Source organism: Pinus tabuliformis, chromosome 1_1 (assembly GCF_031772625.1).
Source record: "Pinus tabuliformis cultivar Carrire ecotype Pingquan chromosome 1_1, CPIR1, whole genome shotgun sequence".
Lineage (NCBI taxonomy): Eukaryota > Viridiplantae > Streptophyta > Pinopsida > Pinales > Pinaceae > Pinus > Pinus tabuliformis.
The window spans coordinates 35,872,944-35,889,853 of NC_142297.1; the positions used below are offsets into that span (position 1 = coordinate 35,872,944).

The following is a 16,910-nucleotide window of genomic DNA, read 5'->3' on the forward strand; positions in this document are numbered from 1 at the left end:
ATATCCATCATATCATGAAGTTCTTGACCTTTTAAAATGGCTTGTTGATGCAAACTAAAAAGAATTTCATTTTCTTCCATAACTTTTACAATTTTTGAATTTGAAACATTCTGAATTTGATTGTAAGTTTTCTCTAATGGCGCATGTGAGATAGAATGGGTGGGAAGGGTGTGCAAATTTTGCAGTTCAACACTGTAAGCATGTTGTACTGGTTTATTATGGTGAGGGTGTGGAATGAGTTGAGCAGGAAATTATGTACGGAATGAAGCATTTTGATGATGTAGATGATTGGGTTGAGTGGATAATTTTGATATGCAAGCAGGATGTTGTGGAAGAGCTGGTGAAAAATATGGAGAATGTGTTTGTGCTACAAGATGAGGGAGAGTAGTTATGCAATCATAAGATGAACTATGCCAAACTTGTAGACAAGTTTGGTGGCGGTTATATTGACATGGATGCCCTAACACATTAGTATTCCATAATGGATTATGCAAGTAAGAAAATGGAGAAGGGGGTTTTTGAACCATACTTGTAGGCCATGATTTCCATGGTTTTGACCTTGTTGCAGCTTCCTCATCTCTTTGAAATGATACTTCCATCCTGGATAAGGAAGAACAACTATCTATGGGATGTTCCTTTCGGTTATGAGGGCAAAACACTTCATCAAATTCTTGATTTTTTTGAAGCTGCAAAACATCCAATTTTGAATTTAGAAAGCTAATAATATCAATTTTAAAATGTTCAAATAAATCATTGATTTCAGCTCTTATATATCCTGTTTTTGTAGTAGATGTGGAAAAGAAAGAACAAATGTCTCTAGAATTCTTACCAGCCTTGGAGATTTCTCTTGAGTACCTTATGCACAATTCACAAACATCATCATATGATAACTGAAAAACATCACCTTTTCCTATCAGATTTAAGAGTTCTAAAAATTCATCTTTGATTCCTTTGAGTAGGAGTGTTTTTAAGATCTCTTTTTTCAAATACAAGTTAAGCGTTGATTTTTGAAGGTTGTAATGAAATCGATCTACATAGTTCTCCAAGATTTCATCTTCCCCTTATATCATATTGAAAATATCTTCATCGGCCTTGCAATAGTCTTGGTGCTTCTTCAAGAATATGTTCTTCATGTCCTCCCATGTTTGGATGCAGTTCCCACCTAGGCTCATGAACCATCGGAGAGCTGCTCCTTTTAGAGTATAAGGAAACACTTTCAACCTTTGATCGTTAGTGTAATAATCATATCCTCTACACAGTATTTCGAACTCAAATAAGAATGTACCTGGGTCTTCATTTGTCAAACCATGAAAATTTGGTAGAGAAGATGGGGGAATTATGTGCATTTGTGTCACTCCTCCTAAATCTTTGATAGGAAATTCAAAAGTTGCAATGTGAGCCATTTCTTACCATAATAGAAGATGTTCTTCATGTGTTTTTTCAAGGCTCCTTCAAATGTTCCTGTCAATTGGTTGGTGAAGTGGGTGGTGCTTACATCACCACTTGAGTGAAATCATGAGATTTGTTTTTCAAAATTTCTATTTTTTTTCTTAGTCATTCACACAACTCCAATGCTTATTTCTACCCAAAAAATTAACAAATATGCAGGGAAGCAGGCGGGAGAGCAGGGCTGTTACATGCTTTGTACACAGGTTCTTACCTTCCGTTTTTAATACCCAATTCTCTCATGGCAGACACTCATCAGATTCACACTACTCTTTAGAAATGGCTACACTCTCCCTGGCAACAGGGCCAAAATGTTGAGCGATAAAAGGTGTCTTTTTAACTCCTAATTATCTTCACATTAATTGTCAACCTAGGGACGATATTTTATTTCAAGAGTGTACTCATTCTGAGGCGGTCACTTACTCAAGAGTAATGTTATGAAAGATGTAATACAGTGTTCTAAATGTAAGAATAAATGGATACTTGAAAAAGAAATCTAACAACAACATAAACTCAAATGATCTAAAATCCAACTATTCACTCAACAAACATCAATCGAGGAAATAGTAGCAATAACTCATTCCTCTAGAAATTGATGCATTTGAAATCAAACTGGAACAAGACAATCAATCTGGGAACGAGGAAGCAATAAACAATGTTCTCTATAGTTGATAGTCCTGCTTTAAAATAATTAAAAGAAAATATAAATTAAACTAAAGCTGTTATTGAAAGTAAACTAGGAAAACTCTTTAAAAGCAAACTCTTTGCAATTAATCAACAGAAATGAACAACAAAGTAAATGGACAGCAAACTGTAATTAAAGGAATTAAACAACGAATCCTATTTAATAAATCTGAACAACAAACTCTAATTAATGGAATTGAATAACCAATCCTATTGAACAACAATTTCTAATGAATATCAATCAAACGAAACAGCAAGTGGAATGAAACCATAATTGAAATAGAATAGCGAAGCTCTATTAAGGCATTAACAAGATAAATTATACAGTGTTGAGATTCTTGTTAAATAATAAAAGAACAACAACGCGATTCGTTAATATAACACATTGATATCAAAGCAATTAAACAAAAAAAAAATTAACTTGCAAACTGTAATAAAATCAAATATGAACTATCTCACAACAATAATGAAAAGGTAGAGATACAAACAACGGATCGATCCACCAGGGCCGGGCCCTCAACCATCGGTGAAACGCCGTTGAGCTACTGCAGAACTAAGAAGTTAAATGACAACACGTTCTTGTATTAATCATGCATAACAACATTTACAAACAGTCGATCTCTGTTTAATCAATGAGAGTCGATGAGGAATTGTATAATTACAACAAGAAATCTCTCCATCTCTCAGCCATCCTCCCCCAATACATAATACATGCTCTCCTTTTATAATCACAAAGAGGAGAAATCAAATAGTAAATATGATCTCTCATAACAATATTGGATTGTTTCTAACCAATTGATCAACAAGAAAATATATTTCCATCCATCTTTCAACAAGAGCAAGGTGAATTTGGCTTTGCAGCTGAGATTTGGAAAACGGCCACACAACGAATCTGAGAAAAACGTCTTCAGAGAACCTTCTGTTTCTCTTAGTACGGGCTGAATTTGGGAAAACTGCTCATTGCAAAACTAATTTGGCCCGTTCTTAACAAAATCCATGTTTCCAATTTTCCAGATTCTTCTCCATTTGCCCATAATCTCAACCACAAAACTGTCACTTCTTATTCCAGCGAATTTCTGAGTTGGCACATTTAATGATCAAACTTTCAATTTGGAAAATATCTTGGAGGCTAAAAATGGTGAGTAATGTTACAACCAATTTATTAATAAACCATCATTGATAAAATCACCCATAATCATCAATTTATTAAAAATAAAGGAGAATAAATAATATTTTTTCATAAGAGCATAAATCATTATAAGATGGAATTATATGATAAACCATGATAAATGACATAATAAAAAAGAGTAGAAATGGGTGGAATAGACGTTTAAAAGTGATAATAATAATGGCATATTAATGGCCCAACAATGATAACCTTATAAAAATTGGGTTATGGTATGATTTAAAGTCCCAAATATGCTCTCCAATACTAACTTTATTTATCTTTTCTATTAAGCTTTGTGAACACATCACATAGTCAACAACACTTGCTCCATTGTATGTGTTGCAAGTGAAGTTCTCAGACCTTTTCCATTATCTACACCATTGCAAATAATTAGGTTGAAAGCCCCACATAATGTAAGCAACTCATCTCCAAAATGATTGCTAACTTTGTCATCTTCTGAACCCCTCACCCATTGGGTATTCTCCTCTTCAGTGAGCCAAATAGGATTGTTATCCTCTTTGCGACAAAGGATGCTAGCTCGATTATTTGTTGTTCTAGCATTGAAATATCCCACTAAAAGAACTTCTCCCCACTGAGAGTACACGACAATATCTTGTTTTAAAGCTGCATATGGATCCTTGCTGTCAAGCCCCTTATTTTTGTAAGTTTTTGAGACTCGAGGGGCAAATAGCATGCTGCAATTCTTATGTGATTCTCATTCTCTGATATTTTCAGCCATAAATATTGTTTATTTGCACCTTCTTTAATTAACTGAATGTGACGACCTTTTTTTTGTTTCACTAAAACTAGTATTCTTTCATACCCTTTGCCATTTTTTGCTACCTTGTTCCACACTGCAAACTTCAAATCACTGTCAAACACAAGAGTTTTACAACCATCATGCTCATGAGTTTCCGTGAGACAAATTATGTCTCTACCTTCCGTAATAAGCCCTAACCTAGGTCCCCTCCTCCAAGGGTAACCTCTAGAATTCCAACAAACTAAACTTAGGTAGACCTGGGTAGAATTTGCCTGCTACGCAGTTTAGCACATAAGACTCAAATTTGAGTCTTCACCCCTTTTTTTCCATCTTGCTCTTGTTGTTTTCTTCTCTTTATTGAATTCTCTGTTTTTTTTTTACTGTCAGTTTGCTGTCCTGATTTGCTTAGAGGCCCAAACACTGCAATAATGACTTTTCCATTATACAACCATGCCCTTTTCCCTTTATTTCTTGCTATTCTAATTTTCTCCACTTCATCGTTTCTCTTTTTTTGGTTAAATCTTAAAAAAAAAAAATATGAACCTTTCAAGAATTTCTAAGAGTTTCTTTTTCCCAAAAACTATAGCATAATAGAGGCCTCTCCATCCTAACAAAGCCCTCTATCATAAAATATTTCAAAATTCATGTTAGAAGTTACACAAAATCTTTAACCTACTCCAAAACGCACTAATGTCAATCCACGTTTGCGCGGCACGTCAAAAGTCCACACCATCATTTTGAAAGTCATATCTGTCCACCCGTGTGGAACTTTGACCATTGGATTTTTCCACACACAGCAAACCCCTCAATATTTGCCCGAATTGTTAGGTGTAGGCTTCGGTGTTAAATCCATAAATTTATTCGAGTATTTGCCCGAATGGTTGGGTGCACCGTACAGGCATTGTTAATTAAATATATAAATCTGTTTGAAGTCAGGGTTGTTGCATGATGCCAGTGTTTGAATGGAGGGTTTCACCATCCAACCTACCACTTGCCCCACCACCCGCTCGTCTCTTTAAATCAATCTAAACTCGCTACCTAACCCTGCATTCACACATCAAGCTCTCCATTTTGGTCCACAGCCTTACGGCCCAATTTTGAAATTTCCAATCACAGATACCCCGAATTGGGCGCTCGGAATTCGTGGCTGTTTCCAAATTCAGTGTGCTACCTAACGCCATATTCGGCTGAGGAGGCTCTGTGATTTGAGTCCGCAGACTGCTTTTGAAATAATTTAGGTGGGCCAGTCTCAATCACATACTAGTTACCCACTGCTTTCATAGTCTTCATGCATGATTTTATTTGATCTGAGCTTTCGAAGGCACTCAATGTGCTGGTTTTAAGATTTAGCTGTGCAAGGAGATTTTGATTGTGATTAATTTGAGTGTTCTTTGGTAAATCTAGGGTGAGCTTCGAGATGGGTTCTGATCCGAAGGTCTATTCTCTTGCCGAGGTCTCTGAGCACAATTACAGCAAGGACTGCTGGCTTGTTATCGGTGGAAAGGTATGCAGTACAGGAGATTGAGTTTGAGGCTCTCGGTTTTTTGTATTTTTTTTGATGGCTCGTACTTTGGATTTAGAAAACTGATCTATTCTTTGAAACACTTGATGTCGCATCCGATCACGCCATAGGGATCTGTTTGTTTTAATATGTTATTGTAATTAGTTATTGGGGAAAATGTATCTTATATTTAGGTTTGTTTTCTTTGACTGGATTTGCTCTTTTATTGTTTGAAGCGTTATAGATATCCCCAGAAATACACGCACAATGTAATGACCCTATTTCTGATCTGGTTAAACTGAAGGGGACTGCCTAAATCTAAAGTTGATTTGCTTACCTTGTGATTGAAAAACTTCTTCTGGTTAGTCCTATTTTATTGAGAACATTGAGATGTGAAGGTTGCTTGTCTATACGAGGGTAGCTGGCTGTACTGATTAATAACAAAAATATAAAGGAATAGGGCACAAGGCCACAGACAAATATTTCAGATAAAAAAAGGTAAAATATATTTTTTGGTGGAAATGGTGCAGTATGATAGGATCATATATATGCTTTATAAACAATTGAGAATAACATGAATTTATAGTGTTGTGTGCATGGCCTAAAATAGACCATTAGTGGCTTGTCTTTTTTGTTGCAATTAGCATAACATTTTGCTGGTTATTATAGTGATGTTTGGTTTCATGTATTTTTTTCTTTTTTATTAAAATACAAATCTGTTCATGGAAGCATCTTGACCAAGCTAATGGTTGTGAATACTTATCACCTTTGCACTTAAAGCTGCAACTGCTACAGAGGGTGGTTGTTATGCACAAACATATGCATAAGAAATGCTGAAAATAAAACTAAATACACCATCTAGCGGGGAATTTAATCTTAAGGTTTGGCACTCGATCGTAATCCTCTGTATTTTGTTAGTATCTTGGCTTTGTAGTGTCTGCTTGATAATATTGCAAGTTTTGTTCGACATGCCATGGAACAAAATGACATTAATAAACAGTCACTCAAAAGCAGTGGTCCATCATCTCTTACTGACCGGAGATAATAACATCAACATGTGTAGAAATTTTAGGTCCTGTAGCCTCACTCAGTTTCAATTTGTTTTGCACATCAAGTTTAATGCGCAAACCCCATTGTATAATGCTGAGATTATCATTTAAACTTGAATATAAATACAGTCAAAGCACGGGGAGCTACCACTACTTTTACACTTTCAGCTGATAATCTCAGAAGCATGCACAAAAATTTAGACACTGATTTTTGGTCAATCAGACTCTGGAAAAACACCGAAGGGAAAACCAGTACGAAGAAGATTTTTATTTTCTTTTATCTCTGAGAATTTACAGCATTAATTACAACACATGGGTACTTATCTCCCACCCTGGAATTTGGGTCAGCTTCTTGAAACTTGTGCTGCTGTTTGGAAACCCGTGCCACTGTCCAGCACTTCTCTACCTCGAAAATCATGCCACTGTTCAGACTTTACAGCCTCGAAAATCATGCCACTGTTTAGCACGGAGTTGTCTATAATGCGACTTTTTGAGATTCCGGTGACGGAATCCGGCGGAAGAAATTGAGATGAAATCATGATTTGTTGCAGTTAAAATGGTTTTTTAACTGCATATTCGGATTCAGCACCCTGGAAAACCCCTGGGACGCTTTCATTGTGCAAAAACTAGTTATCAAACTTGGATTTCAATAAATTACTGCCGGATTTTCACCGGAAAAAATCTCCGGAAAGGCTTTCAAAAAGTCGCGTTAAAGACTACGGCGTTTAGCACTCACCCCTGAAATTTGTGCCTGTTAGTCTGACTTGAGACCCTTGAATTTTGTGCCTCTGTTCAGCAAACCAGGCCCTTGAATTTCATGCCACTGACAGACAAATTTCTCCTTGAAATTTGCATGGACAGACTTATAATTCTGCCTTGATTTTTGTGCCCTCTGACCAGAATTTTCTTCTTGATTTTTGGGCCTGTCAGATGTGCATTTAATGCTTTGACCCCCATGAAATTTGCGCTGCTGGCCTCGAAAATCATGCTGGAGAGAACGCTGTACCTGCCTGTACTTTCTGGGTATGCATGCCACTGTCCAGGCTTGGATTTGTGCCTCTGTCTTGTCTTCTCCTTGCTGCAAATCAGTCTCTCCTTCTGCAAATAGCTATCTCAGCCTGTTCTCTTAGCTTCTTCTCTTCTCTTCTCCAAAATTACACTTTCAAAACTCATAAAGTGACTAAAAGTCACATGACTTTAATAATCACATAAAGTCACGCTAAAAATGTGGGTTCACTTGTTTTCCTAGACTTAGGCAAAAAGCACTAGGAAACACCTCCTTGGTACCTTTTCCATCCTTACGTCCCTAATGAAGGTGATAGATTTAGAAGTTAGAACTACCAATGATTGCTTCCTCTTGTGTAACTCTCAGGCCTGAGTTATGGAATCAACCTTTACAGTTTTCTCCATGAAATGATATATTTGCTAATGTCGCGTCTTCTTGATTTTTGCACCAATAGAAGCAAGGTCTGTTCTGCAGCCCATTAATGAAGACTGCAATGTCCAGTCCATATGTCCATACTTAATGCTGATGTCTGTATATGCTGGCCTAATATAATATGCTATACAAAACTAAAAATATATTAATAATTAATCTAATGTGCTCTAAATAATAATCATATCTATATATATATATATATATAAAAGTTAATTAACACTAAAAAACAAAATTAGATCAACTGTTGAAAGATGACAAAACTGTGGCAGTACTATTTGGCACTGGTCCTTGTTGTATTTTTATCAACCCACAGTATCAATGGTGAGTGGCATGATCCCAACCATACACACACACCAGGATAAATATCAGGATCTTTTAAGCATTGAGAGATATGCATCTCAATTGTTTTTTGATCTTTCTCGATGTTTAATAGATCTGGAGTTAAGATGGAGCTATACTGGTGCCTATTTTAACATCAATTTTGTGGTATTGGTAATGGCACTAGACAACACAGGTCAATACAAGTACCAGGACATTGATTTGTCACTGATATGATAGCCCGGACGGCCGAGCCATATTCTGATCTGCTTGTAATAATAAACTTTATATAAATATTACAAAATTAGCCCAATTTTAATAATTTTCTACATTTCATGTTGTATGGCTTTTTATTCCTAGGCGCTAGGACTCACTAGGGAAAAAAACACTCCTTGAATCTCTTTTGAATATGAAGTTGAATTCGATTTTAGCATATAATGATGAAGGTTAAGAAGACACATGCATCTGTTGATCAGGCTACATTCAGTCCTGCGGAATACATGGGACACTGAAATAATGTTTTGTCATGAAGAGTAAATGAGGCTGATCTTGTCATCAGTCAGCGGGCTATCTTGCTGATGATTTTGTATTTATGCATGCAAAGATAATAGGGGAAGATTTTGAGCTTTCTGATGATAATTTCTGCATTTTTCTCTGAAGTTTCTTAAATTTGCGAGTTATTTTTGGCTGTAGTTAGATGCAGTTGCAGTGTGGCAGGAACAGTCCACCCCCCACCCATGGATTAAATCTGGAACTGTGAACCGTGAGTGAATTTCAGATGGAATCTCGCACCTGAATTTCGGAACCACACTTTGCTTGGAAAATTGTGGTTCCTTGACACGTGGGAAGTTGGAACTGTGACGATTTCGTTCGTGGTTCTGCAGGCCGAACCATGGTTTCGACATGGTTCCCATGGGGTTTTGGAAAGCACTCGCATGGTTCCGCGGGGCACTAATCTTTCATTGTTCATCTTATTACTTAAATTTTTAACGTTACTACCATGAAATGACTCAGGTTGTTTGAGAGTGGTTCCAACCTCATTGAACTTCATATGGAGAAAATAGAATTTCATATCTCATTCAAAATTTCGCAGACTAAACAGATTTTAGGATTTCAAGATCAAATGGGATTGTGACATTTCATTAGATTATATCATGTATGAGGGTATGTGATTGACATTTAATCAAGAGCAGTAAACCCTATTTGTACCCCATTGTTGGTGGTGTTGATTGTTGAACTCGTTTGTCATGGCCTTAGCAAAAATATACCCTTCACTCAATTCAAAATCATTGATCAGGCATGTTTAGCTTTTTCTACCATATTTTAAGGTTTGGATTAAGTAGTTTTATCAAAATTGGGCAATGTTGACTAATATCCCTAGAGAGTCGAGGTAGAGGTGTTGGACAATTGCATTGTCTAGATGGCCAGTGGCCCCTAGTGAAGACATCTGCAAGTGTGTTGACATTGTTGTCAACAGTCATGTTGGGGAGATGTGTTGGGCAGTTGATATTGCCTAACTGTTGGTAGGAGCATTGCCTAACTGTTGGCATTGAGGTAAACCAGACTAGCTTGGATGCTTGTTGCAGCAGATGTTGGCAGTGATGGCCTAGGAGGAATCTCATGGTAGCTACAGACTTCAAGTAGAGAATCATCATAGCAACAAGCTTAGTGGAAAAACCATAAAATGATGAACTACTGTGCTGGTCATGATGGAATAATGTCAGAATATCGGAAGTGCAAACCTTTAAAAAGTTGCGATATTGTTAAAAGTTTCGATAGCGTTGAAAACCGTTGGGGAGCGCCGATAAGGATTAACAAAGGATTTCATGGCAAAACCAAAGGTTGACGAACCCTTTTCTCTCTCCTCTAGTAGGACACATGGTGGCATATGATTGGCTCCAATAAGGACACATCCCAGCATGTGATTGGCTCCGATAAGGACACATGGCAGGATCTGATGGACTCTGATAAGGTACAATGTTAGTTGATGTCAGCATGACATGGTAGGACATGTGGTAGGCATATTTGACCATATTGGGTGGTCTAATGGGCCATAACTCGGTGACATGTGTCACCTCTAAGGATTCGCCACATGGCAGTGATGATGTCATGTCGGAAGTCAGCGGTCGGAGGGTTGAAGATATCAGAACTTTATAACCGTTGGTTATTGAAAAGTTCCAATGGAGGGAGCTTCCGATATTGAGTTGGCACCACAGTTGCAAAGACTCAAAGAACTAAGGGCATAGAGCGAGGCTTAGCACCTAAGTGTTGTGGAGCATATTGAAGGTTGGAGATTTCAGAACTCCGCTTTAAATGAATTTTGGAGAAAGTTACGATATGTGAAGCTTTTGATGTTGTCGGCGGTTTGGTCATGGAGCCCAGAAAACCAAGGGTGCAAAGCAATAACATTAAGAGAAAGGCCCTCGACATGATGCTAAAGGACTTAACACTTAAGTGCTATACTGATGGTCACAGGCAGTGGTTCTATGGTGGAGATGCGATAAGGAGCTAAGCAGAAGGGGCTAAAGGCCAATCAGAATATTGTAATATTGTAACATCTTCTTAATAGCGTTACGACATGTTTAGGCTCCGATATTGCACTGGGGTGTAAAAGCTCCGATATAGCAGTACAGAGGAGTATTGAAGGTTGGATGAGTCGGCAACTGAAGAGTAAATGAGCACAAAGGAGTTGGTCGCTGGAATAAATGGCGACTGTCAAAGATCATAAAAAAACTCTGAGACAAGGCAACAAGGACAATGATCCACAAAGAAGCCATGCTGAAGTAGTGTGAAACCATGAATAAGCATGGAGAGCCTAAGTGATAGGAGATCTGTTCATAGAGAGCACTGTGCCTGGTGGAGTGTGTAGGTAGACTAATAATTAATTCTCAGTATGGAGAAAACAATCAAGTGACCATTCTCTTGTTTAATGTAGTGGTAGAGACCAAGTCAGATGCAACAACAAAATGAAGAGCCATGTTGAGGTACACTCGCGTAGTGTGAACACAGGACAACGTGGCAACATCAATCGGTGGGTAGCAGAGGAACAAAACCTAGGAGCTCAGATGAGCAAAGTGGGGAAAGAAGCATAGTTGCAAGTGAGCTAAGTGGAAAAGCTTTATGTGAGTGCACTGCTGTGTAAGGTCGAGAGAGACCTTGTTTTGTGGAGAAAGGTTGAGAGTGCCTATGCAGTGGAAAGAGACCTCGAGAGCTGTGCTGTTGCAAGAAAGGTGGAAGTTGCGTGTGTTGATTTGGGGTAGCATCGGATGTGCTCTAAGCCTCAAATTTTGCAGGGAGGCTTGGGCACATGTATTCCAAAGAATCCATAAAGTGTTTTTGGACATTCCACTCAGAAGTGATTTTATTAAAATAATTAATATTTTTAATGGGGTTCCTAAGTCTAAACTTAGGAAAATTAAAATATTAAAGGGTATTAATCTAATCAGGGGTGAAACTTTTAGAAAAAGCCACGGATCAAAGCCAAAACGATTTGAGCCTTTGATTACGGTTTAATCTAGGCTGTTGGTTGCTCAACAGGGAGATATAAGGGGCTTGAGGGTCATTTGGAAAACACATAGAGAGATTGAGAAAATCAATTTTCTGAGGTGAGAAGTTCTCAGGAGGAAAATTGATTGAGGAGATCTTGCAATAGAGGGGCAGTGAGAATCCAAGAGAAGGAATTTCTGGAGAGTACTAGGCAGAGGGAGAACAAAAAGACGTCCAGAAGAAGGTTGACACTGGCCTATGCAGTGCTAATGTAGAGGTAACGCAGTCATTGAGGGGAAGTCGAAATTCAGTTGCCAAAAGCCAAGTTGTGAGTTTGGGAGACAGAAAGTCGATTTCTCAGCTAGTAGAGGATCCGGAGGAGAGGCAGCGTAATATCGAGGGGTGACGTAGAAGTTGCCCAGGGCAACATAGTTCTGCGTAGAGGCCACACAGAGCCTCCAGAGCAGCAGGATCAGTCACTAATTCTCCAGTGACAGGGTGAGATCATTTCACCCGTCTTTTTTTCAATATTATCTCTGTAACGGATTGCTAGTTGAGCATCCTAGAATTGTACTAAGAATTTCTCCCGCATAATAATAAAATCCTAAGAGCTGCTGCATCGATTTTCCCGCATTGGGTTTTCTAGGGAATATTTGTCCAAAAATAACAGTGTCCTATGTGTTGTATTTTTTCTTTCTTGCTCAGTATTTTGTTTCTGCATATATGTAAATTAAGTGAAGGCTACAGATATATTTGCTTCGATATTTACCGTAGAACACAGTAAATAACTTGCATGATTTAATCAAGTAGGAGAAGTAACATTTGTTTGCTACAGTAGGAATTCTGGTTGAGGAATTTTCACAGCCTATGCACTGTGTTTAAGGCGAAAGTTGCTTGTGCTTTGTGAGAAAGGCTAAAGTTGTCTTTGTGCTGTGTGAGCAACGCCTAGTTGCCTGTGTAGAGAAAGAAGGTTGAGAGTTGAGCTTGTGCCTTGGAGAGTAAGAGGTCGAGAGCCAAGTGACTGCTGATGAAGGGCAGAGATCAGAGACCTGCGTGGACAATGATGAGTGACTGCTGTTGAGCAGATCAGTGGGCTGATGCAAAGTGAGTAGAGAACAAAGTCGAGATCAGGTAGAGTGGTTGCCATTTATAGAGAACATACAGTTCCTATTTGAGTGTGGGTTGGAGCCTACATACATGAAATTGGTGCTTCCATCTCTACTGGGTGCCTGAGAAGGCTTGGGGGTTGGTGCCTCCTGTAAGTTGGTGCTTGCATAAATCCAGGGAGCTGCAAGTTGGTGCTTGCAACAAATCCATGAAGTTGGTGCTTCACATGGTGCTTTTGGTACGCTGGACAGGTATCTACAAAGAGGGAGTTGGTGCTTGCAACAAATCCGTGAAGTTGGTGCTTCACATGGTGCTTTTGGTAAGCTGGACATGTATCTACAAAGAGGGAGTTGGTGCTTCCTGCTAGTCGGTGCTAGCAAACAATCAAAGGGAGCAGGTGCTTCCTGTGAGTGGGTGGTCACAACACTGATTGATGTAATAGAGTAGGTGCTCTTATTTTACATCAATAACAACAACAAGCTTGGGTTGTTTTTTCCTGAAAGTGTTTCCATGTAATAACCTTGTGTCTCATGTGTATGATACTCATGGTGTGTATGCTTGTATGTTGATTTCATGTTGCTACCATATTACATATTGCTGCTGATTATATGGAGGGGTGCCAAGCTTGAATAAGAAAAGTAAATAGGCATAAAAGTTTAAAATTAGCTTTAGTACTGATTCACCCCCCTCTCAGTATTATCATTTTTTCCAACAATTGGTATTAGAGCCACGTTCCTTCAGGAATAGCTTAATCGCTAGAAGGTAGATCAAAGGGAAACAATGGATAATCGACCTTGGCTAACAGCAAAAGGAGTTCCATTTTTATACAGATCAGGCCATGAGCTCTGGTATGAAATCTGGAAGGTTAGAATGGTAACCTATTTAATGGCCTTGGATGCTGATATGTGGAATGGAGAAAAGAGTGAGCAGAATGAAGAAGCCTAGAAGATTATCATGAAGGGGCTATCTAAGTCGGATGCTGATAAAGTGAGGCATTGTGAGTCAGCAAAGGAAGTGTTGGACAGACTGCAATGTCTGTATGGTGGAGATAACCATGTGGCTCAAGAAAAGGTTGAGGAGCCTTGCTACTCTAGCAATGAACCAGAACATGGAGAAGCTGCTGCTCATCACATTCTTGTTGATGAGAAATCTGTCGAACTTATTTTTGGTTCTTCCTGCCCAGAATGCATTGGATGTGGGAATAGTAAGATACTAGGCAAGCTCTAATGTTGATGTTTAGGCAGCCATTTATAATCTTTGCAAGAATTTTGGGGAATATGTTTCCAAAGGTTCAGAAGGAAAGTTTTTGGACACATCAGGAAAATATTGGCTAGCATAAGTCTGGACAGGAAAAATGGCAATATTGGGAGAAATCAGAGATATTTGCAACACTGTTACTGTCATATATATAAATATTTCTATCAATAAAAAATGGTTTGTAAGTCATATTGATTCATAATGTCATCAGTTTCTGTATCCAAGAAACTTAGTTGCTTGCCCTGTTGATACTGTTGAAAAGGAGTTTGGTACAATTCTGATGCTTGTAAACTTTAGAACCTGCCCAAAGGTGATTACTAAAATTCCTAGGAGTTTATACATCCTTTCTTCCAACCATTAAAGTTCTTTTGATGCATATTCTAATGTTGTTTGCTTGCATGAGATTATAAAAACTTTTTCTTCTTGTAGGATTGTTGAATAGGCATCTGATATTCTTTTTCTCCTTTCCACAGAATTTTTGTTTTATTCTATTTTAAAGAGTAAAATTGTATATATCAAATGCTGAGCAGCATTCAAGCAGCCTTTTTAGGACAAAGAGAGAGACTTTTGGATGTCCACTGTATCCTCCATTACACAACCTTCAGAAATATTTTACAAGTATAACAAAAACATGTAACAAATGTCAGATACTTTCTCTGCCCCAGGAGCCTATTGTTCCTTCAAATAATAAGGAACAGATAGAGTCCCACTAGTTTTAACTTTTATCCACAAAATGTCGTATATGGAATATTCTAATATGTCGTCAATCATTATCAACTATATAGGAAAATCAATGTAGCTGCTTCACTAGAAAGTAAGGTGTTTGTATTCTGTGCTGCACCCATTTTGAGTCTACAGCAATCTGATATTCTTATACTATGCAGGTTTGAATTTAGGCAATTAAATACCACTACACATAAACTTGCAGGAATGTTGGCTAGGCAAACACCCATGTTATGTTAGACAGCATTTAAATGGACTTTTTCCAAACGTGACTTATCTTCATTTCTCTTGATTTATCCGCTTCTTCTTGTCGATCTATACACTTCTTCCTGGCTATCTAGCTAGAGTTGACTTACTCGGTTTGAATGGGATGCAGGTGTATGATGTTACCAATTTTTTGGAAGAACACCCAGGAGGAGATGAAGTACTGTTATCAGCAACTGGTATGGTATTTTGATTAGAAGTTTTTTGGTTATTACCTTGTAAATTTTTTATTGATTGGATGCTAGAATTGTGTCGCTAGATAACTTTACTACTTTTTGGGGACATGAACTAGCCCTAGCTTTAGATCCTGGAAGGGTAAAATATTGCGAGAAGAGGAACTGCTTTAGTGTTTTGTAGCTGGGTTCAATCTGCTGTAACATTTTGTTGCTGGGTTCAATCGTCTTCTTAAAGTGAAAATTGGAACAAACTTCTGTGAGCATTTGAGAAACTAGTTCACTCATTTTTCTGAGCTCTTAATCGTTTTGTGATTGAAGGCAAAGATGCAACAGATGATTTTGAAGATGTTGGGCACAGTACCACGGCTAGGGAGATGATGGACCAATACTACATTGGAGAAATCGACCCTTCAACATTTCCTAAGAAGGCAACATACAAACCTGCTAAGCAGGCACATTATGATCAGGACAAAACCTCCGAATTTATTATCAGAATTTTGCAGTTTTTGGTTCCATTGGCGATTCTTGGATTAGCTGTTGCAGTTCGCTTCTACACCAAGACCAGCTGAAGATCAAAATCCTAAGTAAAAATACATTTAGAATAATTCTCTTTGTAGCTATATCATTTGTGTTGTCTGTCTCTCTAGCTTGTCAGGGCAGCAAAGAAACAGTATTTGGCCAGTTATAACAGTTTGGTTAAGAAGGCCAAGGGAGTGAAATAGAAAGGCAGAAATAGGTAGTCAGTTTTTGAATAATGAGTGTTGGGTGAAGAGTTTTGAAAATTTTAAATAACAGACCGAGTGAGGCTTCATCTCCAAGAGATGTCACAAGTGTCTTTTTCTAACTGTTTTTTGCTCATGTTGTTTATTCACTTTGTTTTAGTTTATTTTCTCTTGCACATTGTAGAATAATATGTTTCTTTTCTGTGATGCTTCTGATTTTAGGTGTAATTTTAATTGCCGTGAAAATACTGACAAACAATTTCATAAAGTGCCAATGTAATGCTCCTTGTAGAAATTGCATTGCAGAGTTCAACTAGGCTGGATGATTAATATTTGAAGCATGTGACAGATTTAAAGGTTGACTGTGTTTAACTTGTTTATGACTTGTCTCATGTTATAATAAGATGCTTTGTAATCAACAGATAAACAATGAAGTTCATCTTTAGACATTTAGCCAGTGAAGGTAAGTAGCAAAGTAGGCGGCTTAAAGTAGTCAATGTTGAAGTCAATGTCAATTTTCTTGTCCCGAGGTTGGTTAGCACTGTAACTTAGGCGGGTCAAGATTGCTAATGAGTGTTCAGTGTTTGCCAATTCACTACATACTTTATATAACTATATGGTTTTATTGCTTTTAAGTTCTTTGCAGATTTTTGGTTTGATATGGTTTTGATCTATTTTAAATATTTTCCAACTGATTACTCTATTACATGAAAAAATAGAGTATACAGGTGGCTATGGGCACTGAGAGAATGATATTTATTGTGACGATGATAAGAATAAATGCTAAAATATTGAGTTGAATGGTAATTAT

At 37.8% G+C, this 16,910-nt stretch overlaps 1 protein-coding gene across 1 annotated transcript; it reads left to right on the top strand.

The window, feature by feature from the left end:
• The first annotated feature begins 5,018 nt into the window (after positions 1-5,018).
• On the top strand, positions 5,019-16,263 carry LOC149211468 (cytochrome b5-like). Its single transcript, XM_089391507.1, has 4 exons — positions 5,019-5,296; positions 5,463-5,562; positions 15,314-15,380; positions 15,696-16,263. The coding sequence occupies exons 2-4, from the start codon at positions 5,476-5,478 to the stop codon at positions 15,944-15,946; spliced, it is 405 nt and encodes a 134-aa protein (XP_089247633.1). The 5' UTR covers positions 5,019-5,296; positions 5,463-5,475; the 3' UTR covers positions 15,947-16,263.
• The last annotated feature ends 647 nt before the right edge of the window (positions 16,264-16,910 follow it).

Excerpts from the sequence above, each read along its gene's own strand:
- LOC149211468 (XM_089391507.1), top strand. The coding sequence starts at position 5,476 with ATGGGTTCTGATCCGAAGGTCTATTCTCTTGCCGAGGTCTCTGAGCAC. Across the intron at positions 5,563-15,313 it reads GGCTTGTTATCGGTGGAAAG|GTGTATGATGTTACCAATTT; the intron begins GTATGCAGTACA and ends AATGGGATGCAG. Across the intron at positions 15,381-15,695 it reads AGTACTGTTATCAGCAACTG|GCAAAGATGCAACAGATGAT; the intron begins GTATGGTATTTT and ends TTGTGATTGAAG.